General features: G+C 49.5%; 1 protein-coding gene across 1 annotated transcript; it reads right to left on the bottom strand.

Moving 5' to 3' along the window:
* Nucleotides 1-4,168: 4,168 nt before the first annotated feature.
* On the bottom strand, nt 4,169-9,884 carry BHLHE40 (basic helix-loop-helix family member e40). The gene is made up of 5 exons (XM_032290533.1): nt 9,502-9,884; nt 9,249-9,318; nt 8,877-8,984; nt 7,819-7,942; nt 4,169-6,501 (listed from the first exon to the last, which is right to left on the bottom strand). Exons 1-5 carry the CDS (start codon nt 9,579-9,581, stop codon nt 5,645-5,647), a joined length of 1,239 nt encoding a protein of 412 aa, XP_032146424.1. The 5' UTR covers nt 9,582-9,884; the 3' UTR covers nt 4,169-5,644.
* Between the last annotated feature and the right edge of the window lie 374 nt (nt 9,885-10,258).

Genomic DNA, 10,258 nt, shown 5'->3' with positions numbered 1-10,258 from the left:
GAATGGCCTCAGCTTCCCTCTGGATCCTAGAGAAAGAGGCGAGTGAGGTGAAGGCAGTGCCCGAGGAAGGGGCTATCATTTGTGGCCTTCCAAACTTGTTTGTGATATCTTTTCAGCAATAGAACTCTTGTTCAAACAAACGATTACAGTAGTAAGACAGAAAAAGGAAGCTGCTCCCGATGATGAAGGGTGAGAAAGCTGGGGCCTTCCCTCCCTCCATGCCACGTGGCAGACACCTCAGGGAATGCTGGGTCTCAGGAAAACACACCGATCCCGTTAACACACAGATGAAACCACGTGGGAACGCAATACATGCTGTCTCCTCTCTAACCTGAGATCCTGGCCCCATTCCACAAAACGAGGCAGCCTCTTGCATACCCCTCACCAGCCAAGTACTGGGTGGTGGCCAAAGGGGAGAGACAGGCCAGGGTGTGGGTGGGCCAAAGAAATCTGAGAGGGACAGGAGCTGCAGTGGCCTGGTCTTTAAGCCCGCAGAGGCTCCCTTCCAGAGAGAGAGCTTGGAACGCAGTCTCAGCCTGCCTCCCTCCCGCAGAACTGCCCTGCCCCTGCTGGTTCATACCTTGCTAGTCCCCTGGGCCTGCACCTTTCCTAACCTTAGGAGGGACACGAGAAAAGGAATCTCTCCCCTTCCCCGTAGACAGAATACTTTTTTTTTTTTGAGATAGGGTCTCTCTCTGCCACCCTGGCTAGAGCTCAGTGGCGCAATCACAGCTTACTGCAACCTCTACCTCCTGAGCTCAAGTGATTCTCCCACCTTAGCCTACCAAGTAGCTGGGACTACAGGCATGTACCACCATGCCTGGCTAATTTTTGTATTTTTTGTAGAGATGGGGGTTTCACCATGTTGCCCAGGCTGGTCTCAAACTCCCAGCCTCAAGTGATCCTCCCACCTAGGCCTCCCAAAGTGCTGAGATTACAGGCATGAGCCCAGCCTGTAATACTCTGATATAGTTTCTTCAAGCTTAGATTCTGGTTCTCAGCACAGTCAACCTCTAGGCCCCCCCACCCCATATTCTGTAATCAGCCTGCTGGGTTAATTTCTCTAGCCAGAGGATGGGCCCATTCTTTGCTGTGGGACAGTGTGTGGGGACATTGGTAAGGAGCAGCAAATCAAGACTTGGGCAAATAACTTTATCTGAGCTTGGTTATCTCATCCACTGGCTGAGCATCATAGTACCTATTCTGCAGGGCTATTTTGAGGATTAAATGAGATAATATGTATCAAAGCCCAACATCACAGGAGCTCAGTGTAGAAGCAGTTCCATACCAGAGAAAGGGATGGCTTTGTCCCTTCTGTGATGTGTCACCTCAGATGAAGCATTTCTTTCCTTTGAATTCCAGTTTTCTCATCTGTAAAATGAGCATGTTTAAAATTTTTTTACTTAAAAGAAGGAGTATGTTCATGTCTACCCTTCACAGTTGCTATAAGCAGTAGAGGCGATTCACAGGAAGTGGTTAATACCTGGCACAAAGAAAGTACTCAAAACAGGAGAGTAATAATCATAATTATTACTACTTTTACTATTATTAACTTAGCTAGAAGGGCAGTGTGGTTTTATAGTTAAACACATAAACTTTGCAGCCAAATTTCCTAGGTTTAAATTACAATTCATCACTGGAGCTGTGTGACGTTGAGTAAGTTACTTAACCTCTCTGTGCCTACAGTTTATTAACTGTACACTAATTTACCTACTTCATGGACTTGCTGTGATAATTTATTGTATGTAGAGCGCTTTGCAGAGTGCCTGGCAAATAGTAAATGCCACAAACACATTTGCTGTAATTATTATTAATAATAAATATCCATATTTGTATTATTATAGTCATTAAAAACTCGGCTCTGTGAAAGCCTTCGTCTTGGATCCAATTAAGAGATCCACAAACCAGCAGATCCACCACCCCACAAAAGCTTTAGCCCCTCAGAAGCTGTGTGACCTTGGGCTAGTTACCTCGCCTCTCTGAGCCTGCTTTTATTCATCTACAAAATGTGAATTTAATAGTACCCATAATGATACTTCTAGATTGTCTGACGTGCATTCGTGAGCGATGACCCGTGGGAAGTTTCTAGCTTCTAGTTAATTAAGCCCTGGTCTCCGTGCTCTGCCTAAATCCAGCTCCCTACCCCACCCAGCCCTCCCTCCCATCCCTGTGGGGGGAGCGCTCGGATTCTCTCCTGCTGTGCGCGAGGGGGTGCGTCCCGCGCCCGCTGCCAGGCCCTATTTCTGGGGGCCGAGCGATCCCGAGGCCTTGCCAAGCTTCCCCGGGGATCAGGTTTCTGCTGACGCGGTGCCAGGCACGTCTGCTTCCAGGAACCGGCAGCCGCTTTTAGCCGCGGGCCGCACATGAAAGGGCTGCAGTCGGAAACGTGACGTTGTGTCAACAGGCGAGGCAGGTCAGCGCTGGGTGAGACCATCCCGGCAGGCCCGGCGGATCACGCCCTGTCTGAAGGCGGCCAGATCCCCAGCCTCCGCTCCCCTGCCGCCTGCCACCTCTCCTTGGCCCCGGAGCCAGTGCTTCACCCCCTGACACTCACATACCCCGCGTTTTAAACAGAGGTCCTCTTTGTCCGCAGTAGGCATTAGGCTGGGGTGCTCGCCCCTCCCCCGTACCCCACTCTGAGTGCACTTGGGTGCTGCTAAAACTGGGCTAGAAGCAAGGTTAAGGACGAACTGGAAGCAGAAAATCAAGTGGAGGGACAGCTGCAACTTTAGGGCTGTGTGTCAGGGGCAGGTTCCCATATAGGGGGATTCTGGGTTGACTATGTGTGGAACCCTCAAATCTTTTTTTTTCAGTTCAGGTTGCTCCAACCACTTCCTTCTTTCCCCATAGCTACTCCTCCTGCAGTGGCCTAGGAAAAAAAGAGGGTCATGCAAAAAAAGTTTGGTCTTGATTTCAACCCCCGGCTCTATCACCAGGATGAGTTCGATTTGTTGGGCTTTTTCCAAAAAAGGCTAACAACTCATAAAGCAATTGAGGTGTTTTGCAGGCATGAGACCTGGAAACCCAGGCGTTGATCTGGGAGAAACAGTGGCTTACAGAATTTGCCATCTGCCTGCTATAGGACTTGTGAGGAGGGCTCAGAACTCTTATTTTATCTAGTCAAGAGCAGGCATAGGGAGGGAGGTGATAGACCACCAGCTATTGATGCCAGGCCTACAACTCCTGGTCCCGGCTCCTTGCACAACACCATGTGGCCTGGGGACAGTTATGTGCATTCCGCATGCATCTAGCACAAGCAAGAGAAAATGCTCGCTCTCACCTGCTGGCCCATCCGGAAACAGGGAAGGTAGCAGTGAAGCCAACAGTCCTCATGGTCAGGTGGAACCTCTGCCTGGCTGAGAAATCCCTAGGGGCAGCTTCCCTGCTGTGCTGCAGCCCACCAGGGGGTTCTGGAAGACTGGGATGCTTTGGGAGCTGGAGAGCGCTGAGCTAGGTGCTGGCCACCAGGACACCTCTGAGAGGGAGTATCCCACGGGAATGTTGCAAATCAAGGCAAAGGAGAGAGGCAAAAATACATGACTGGGTCATTTCCCACTTTTCCCATGGAATTTTTTTTAAATAAGAGCACTTTTCTAAGGAACACCAATATTCATTCACGCACAAACACACCGGAGAGGAAGTCCAGGAAGGATGTAGAAAATAATTATGGAATGTTGCCTCCAGCAGGAATAAGACAGGATATGGCAAATCCATTAGACCTTGCTAGATTTGAAAAAGCCAGACTGCTTTGGCAAAGAGGTGCTATCCCAGCATCAATTGGTATTGCATAATAATCCAGTAAATCTTTTCTCAAAGTGCCTCTCCCTCCAGCAAGCTCCCCAGACGCTGCGGCCCACAGTATCATACCTTGGTTTTCTGTGGAGTTCCAAGAACCATGACAAAAGCAGGCAGGGGAAAATATGCGTTTCACTTAACTCTGGAAAGAGGGAGAGGATGATCGCGAAACTCTGGCAAGGGTTAAAAAAAAAATTAAACCAGTATTTACCTGCCAAGTTGACTAAGCTTATTCTGATTGAATACAAAGCATATAAAAAGCTGAATGAAATTACACTGAGATTAACTGGTTTGTTTCAGCCAAGAAAAAAGGGCATGGAAGTCAGCCACATCACACCAATTGAGCTATTTAAAAAAAAATCAGGAGACCATCTTTCTCTTCCACAGGAAAAGAATTATTTTATTAAGTATTTTAAAACAACTACTTAACATTTACTCATAGATAAAAATATTTACAATTTTACACTTTCAGGAAGGCTCCAAAATATAAACACTGTACCTCTCCCTAGAGAAAAAAAGTTATTCTTCTCTTCAAAAACAGAAATACATTCATTTTTTCTCACTGTGTGGATCAAGTAATTATACAAATAAACATCTGAAACATTTTCCTTTTTAATATATTTATATAATATATATTTATAACAGCTTTACAAATAAAGGCAACGACTTTATACCAAAATAAAAACAGGAAAAGAAAAAAACACGATCAGCGATCAGGCATATAGTGCATTTTGAAAAGCTGCTGCCGGGCTAGCTGGACACGTGGGGAACACAAGTACTCCGGACCAAAAATAAAACTTCTTTGAAGGAGACAGAATCCTTTTTAGCAATAAGGACACTCCATATGCCGTTGGGCAAGAGGAATGAGCCTACAGAAACGATCTGGTGGTGCCAAGGCTTGGTTAGGCCTTTGAGAAGCTAAGCTTGGTTAAAAGGAGTTTTAGGGTAGAATTGAAAAGTGAGTCTAGTAGTTTCTCAGCTTTGTGCACTCTGGGGTGCTTGCTTGGTGTGTCTGCGTCTCTCAGACCTTGGTTTGGTTCCCTGAACAGCAAGTACTGATGGTTAGACCTAGAAACAGGTGCCAGAGGCCCAGGGAACTCCTCCCCCCCGGGCAGCTCAGCTTGTACAAGGGGGCCATTTTCAGTTCCTTAGTAAGCTAATCACTACGAAAGCCTGAGTAGGGAGCTCCTTCTCCGTATTCGTCCCAGGCAGGGGTGGGGAGCAGACCTGCGGAACCCCCCCCAAACCACTGCCGTGCTACCAGTGCCTGCTACCTCACCGCGTTAGCCGAAAGCTCAGTCTGACTGCTCTCTCCCGGTCATCCGGTGAGTCACGTCGACAAGAAAGGGAAAAGGGTGGGGTCCTAACAGCTGGTTGGGAGCTGTGCTCTGGAAAGCCCTCTTTTGAAAGTACCTTTTGCTCAAAGCCACAGACCCAGCTCCCAAACTGAACAGTGACTCACAGACCAAGACTTTGAAGCTTTTGAAAACCCAGCTGATGTGTATCAAAGGGGGCTATTCTCTGGGTGGAGAAAAGCCCAAAAGTCTGCTACAGTCCCCCGCTCCAAGTCTCCTGATGTCAAGCAATCCTTCGTGACTTCCCTATGCCAAAAGGAGCTTTAATGTCCTATACCAACACGCAGACACACATGTGCACATGCGCGCACGTGCACGCGCACACACACTCACACACACACACACACACACACACACCCTGAATCTTCTCTCCATGCCTCAGATTATCTCAGTATACACAATGGAACAATCTTGCAGCATTCACAAAAACTTTTTTGTTGTTTTTTAGGAAGTAGTGAGGAAGGAAAGCAAAGCAGCTGGATCCCCTAGAGAGTTCAGTCTTTGGTTTCTAAGTTTAAAGGGGGGATCTGCTTCAGAGCTTGGAGCAAGACAGAAGAGTCGACGGACGGATGAGCTGGCAAGGGAGAAGGGAGTCTCTGGGGCATGAGCAAGGGAGCCGAGAGCTTGTCTGGGTTCATGAAGCTAGAGAGGGCTGCGGCAGAGGCGTTGAGGCCTGGGTATAGCACTGGCATCGAGGTGGGATACCAGCACTTCTCCAGCATGGGCAGGTAGGCAGTCGCTGAAGGTGGGATCAGGTAGAAGGGCAGGCAGAAAGGAGGCTGGTGTGGGTGTGGGCCCAGGAACGGGGAGCTGATCAGGTCACTGCTAGTGAAATGGCCTTCATCATCTGAAAGCTGCATCCGGTTCTTTTTTGTGGGGGGTTCTTCGGATTCTTGCTTAATTGCGCCGACCCTTTCTCCCATGGTGAACCTGCGTCCGTGGTCGCTTTTGAAGCACGGCTGCTCACTGCGCAAGTCGCCCTTCTCAGATTCTCCTCCATAGCCACTGTCTGTGTCCGTGTCACTGCCGCTCTGCTCCCCACTCGAGTGAGCAAAAGTCCGCTGGATGACTGGCACACAGTTTTTCCCAGGACCTTCCGAGCCTTTGGCCAGAGAGCTGGGTTTCTCCTTGAAGTCCATCACTTTGGGAGCTGGGTCTGATGGCTTCCTGGAGGTACCACCCTGAAGCAGCTCCGAGACCACGCGGTGGAGGTGGGTGACAAGCTGCGAAGACTTCAGGTCCCGAGTGTTCTCATGCTTGGCCAGGTACTGAAGCACCTCCCGGGCACATGTCTGGAAGCCTGAGCAGAACATCTCTTGACCTGTTTCCACATTTCTCCCTGACAGCTCACCTGGGGAAACAGATCCGAAGGAAGACATTTCAGAAGACCCTGTAGTACACCTGGATATCTATGCCCCAAACACTAGGGAGTTTTCGTTTTTGTTAAAAAAAAAAAAATTGCATTACTGATTTGTGTTCCTAACTCCAACAATAACATGCTCAGAGAAGAATTACACTGGAAAGTATAAAGGATTAAAATAATCCATATGCTAACACTCAGATAAAATATGATTTTTTAGTGGCTGCATAATAGTCCATCATGGAAACAGACCGTAATTAACAGAGATGGGCTGTTTTCCCTGTTTTGGAATGTAGAGGTTGTTCGTGAGTTTTCCATGTAAGCGAGGCAGCAGAGAACCTTCTGATATACTTATAAATCTAAGAGTCAATGCATGTAATATTGCACCATGGCAAAATGGGCAGAGGCCGGATAGTCATAAAATGAGGAGAAGAATGAAGGAACAATATCACCTAAAGTAAACTTATTTTCAATGACTTGTAAAAGTTGCAGTCATGCTGTGATCTTTAATTAGGATCTCTATTTCTACGTTTTTTTCCACATATTCTATCCATGATCCTCAAGACATTAGGTATGACCGTCTTCCTATTTTTAATGAGGAAACTAGCAAAAACATTTGCTGGGATTTTGCAATTTTCATATGAGACTTTGAGAGGAAGACAGAGAAGAATGAAATGAGGGAGTGGGTAGAATAATTCCCCCCAGTCTGTACAGTATTATTTGGAAAGAGTGAGACTAGAGGTTAGAAGGTGACTCTGATTCTCTGGAAGTCAGTAGAAACAAATGATGAAACTTCAGTGGTTTCGCTAGATTGTGCAATTCACCAAGATACCTAGTGGCTATTCAGGGAACCACATGAAATGCAGGAAAAACTCCTGCTGTATCCTGCCAGCATCACACCACACACCAAGTAACAAGGAAGCAAAGACACAGGAAAACACTGGGGCATACCCACAATCTCTTCTCCAATGACAGAGGGCTAAGGAGACCAACTGTAAAACACCCACAATGCAAATTATAGGTGCCTTGGCATTTTAAAAGGGAGTAGGGAAATCTCCCAGAACCCAGAGACTCTCAAGCCAAAATGCCACAGGAATATCTTATCATTTTACTAATACGTATTCATGCCAGGTGGCACACAGCATTTCAAATGAAAAGTCTGACCTTTTAGGAAAGATAAAACTGCATCTCCCCCAATGAACGTGCATAAGCAATTTGTTGCAGTCATGTTTCTTACATCAGATGTTGAGACCACAGGCTTTCTATTTGTGCTCACTCATAAAGAGGATGGCCAGAATCAGCACTCACCAGCTTGTAAGCCGCTCTGCAGGGCAATGATTTTCTGCTGCTGCTGATCAATTAGGTTTGTTAGTGCTTTCACATGCTTCAAGGTAAGTTCAAGAACCACTGCTTTTTCCAAGTGACCCAAAGTCTGGAAGGAAAAGAGCCTTAGTCAGCTGTGAGTTCAGGGAAGTCCCACCTTTGGGACATTTATTAGCAATGAGAAATGTATCTAATAGAAAAAAAAAAAAAGTGGAATAGTCTTTCCCGGTTGGCTGTTTTAAGTCTGTAGTGCATGCTTTTAAAAAGACAGATAAACACACTCAAGTCTTTAATTAAAGAATTTAAAAAACGGTGTCAGCTATCTTTGGAGGCATTTTGGTGGCTGCAACTACCTCAGGAAAATGCTTTGACAGATAAATTTCTCCAGCAGCCTCTGCTGACCTTAACTCAGGGGAATCCAGAGATAACATTTCCCCGCAGTGGTGTCAACTCAGAGAGAGACCTCTATTATGTCTGGCAGCCAAGAGGCTTCCCCTACTTCTTTCCTTACACCCTTTCAGAACTTCCAGCTCATCCAGGCTTTTTTGTTCCTCCCGAAATACATTTTTTTTTTTTCCATTTCCCCAACCAAAGGCTGCCAAGTAGCTGAGGGCTACTGTCAAGAAAGGACAGGCAGTAAAAAAGGACACGCCAAAGCAAGTCCCCTTATTTAACAACAAGCAAAAAGGTGGGGGGAGTGGTGGAGGGGAAGGGGTAAATAAAACGTGCGTTTTGCTTGGCGTAGTGCTTTAACTGAGAAAAACTAGGGAATCCTGAAAATCACCAGAAGTTAAACTCTTGAAAAGGAAGGCCAGCTGGTGTTGGAGCCAACTTGGAGAGGTCCAAGCGGTTCTCGCCTCATTTGCATGAATCGACCAGAAAACGCCAGGACTGGGGAGGAGGACCCTACCAGAGAGCCACCCGCTAGCTCCGATCCGCCCGTCTGGTCTGCAGTTCCCCGCGGAACCTGCAGGCGGCGAGTGACCCTCGCCCGCCCTCTGGGCAAAGGAGCTGGGTTGGAAACGGGCCAGCTTCTCACTTACTGTAAGTTTGAGATGTTCGGGTAGGAGATCCTTCAGCTGGGCGATGCACTCGTTAATCCGGTCACGTCTCTTTTTCTCGATGAGCCGGTGCGGCAATTTGTAGGTCTCCTGCAAGACGCACGGGGAGGCGGTGGGCGCCTGGGGAAGGGGATAGGAAGGCTATCCTCCTCCCAGCCCCGCAGCAAGACTCCGGGAGAGGAGCAGAGTAGCACCCAGAACCATCATCTGCCCCTTCTTTTCCAAGTCACTCAGTAGAGGTACCGAGCCCACACCCTGCATCCCCTCGCCAGTCTCAAAGCGAGAAAACTTTTCTTGGAAACTCAGCGCGCGCGAGGGGCTGAGCGCGGGGTTCCCAGGGGTGCACTTCCTTACCTTGCTATCCTCGCTCCGCTTTATTCCCCGCCTTGACTTGTACACTTGGTACATGTGGGCAAAATCCATCCTGCAGGAAGAGAGACCAGGAAGGGTCGTGACTGCGTGCGCAAGGCTGCAGGTGCCCGGTCTGGCAAGGATTCCCCCCCCCCCCACGCCGCCCCCGGTGCGCCCGGAGCTGCTCCAAGTTGAGAGTGGCGCATAACATGGGGCTGGAGCTAAGGCTTGAAGGGGCCAAGGAGTGCCAACTTACCCTGGTAGGTCTCCGTGCTCCAGTCCCGGTGCCTTGGGCAGGCAGGCTGGGGGTGGTTGCGCGCTGGGGATCCGCTCCATTGCGCGGCGAGCCGGGGCCACTGCGCGCTCTTGTCTGCACTAGCGACGCGTCTCGGATGAGGACTGTCCTGGAGTGGGCTTCTGGGGTGTCTCCGCAGATGTTCCTTTGAGTCTAAGCTCTTTGAAATCCCCTGGGCTGCTGGAATCTTCGGCTTTGAGATGCAGCTTCAGTTGGGGGCGTGCATAGCCCGGTGTCCCCGCGGCCTCTGGCTCCGACTCAGCGCACAGACTGGCGGTGTGTGCTCCCTGCGCGGTCTGCGCCGTGCGAGCCAAGTGAATGAGAAGTGGAGCGGGCGGGGAGGCGGGAGGGAGCGGGGTGGGGGGAGGTTAGGGCGGAGTGGGGGGGCGGGGGGGCAAGCCGAGGAGTAATGGAGAGGCTGCGGGCTGGGTTAAATGGGAGCGAGTGGGTGGGTTGGAGCTACGTGTTCTACCCTGTGACTCCAGGCACGTCTGGCCACTGCCGGGGAGGGAAGGAGCGACCTGCCCGCCCTCCCCCGGCTTCATCACATGAGTCTCACGTGTTGGACAACGCTCCGGCGGCTGCTAGGGAGCCCCCACCCCCAGCCCCAGCCCCCAGGTGTCTGCGGCTGCGGCCGTCTTTCCCCGAAGAGGGGGTGGCAGCGCGACCTGGGTCCTGCCCAGCTGGGTGGGGGGCGCGGAAGCTGGAAGGGACCGGG

Source organism: Sapajus apella, unplaced genomic scaffold (assembly GCF_009761245.1).
Source record: "Sapajus apella isolate SASKATOON/1434 unplaced genomic scaffold, GSC_monkey_1.0 scaffold23, whole genome shotgun sequence".
In the NCBI taxonomy this organism is placed as follows: domain Eukaryota; kingdom Metazoa; phylum Chordata; class Mammalia; order Primates; family Cebidae; genus Sapajus; species Sapajus apella.
Note: the sequence above shows the minus strand (reverse complement) of the source record. Positions and strands in the feature narration are given on the sequence as shown.

Excerpts from the sequence above, each read along its gene's own strand:
- BHLHE40 (XM_032290533.1), bottom strand. The coding sequence starts at position 9,581 with ATGGAGCGGATCCCCAGCGCGCAACCACCCCCAGCCTGCCTGCCCAAG. Across the intron at positions 9,319-9,501 it reads GAGCACGGAGACCTACCAGG|GATGGATTTTGCCCACATGT; the intron begins GTAAGTTGGCAC and ends CTCTTCCTGCAG. Across the intron at positions 7,943-8,876 it reads CCGAACATCTCAAACTTACA|ACTTTGGGTCACTTGGAAAA; the intron begins GTAAGTGAGAAG and ends TTTTCCTTCCAG.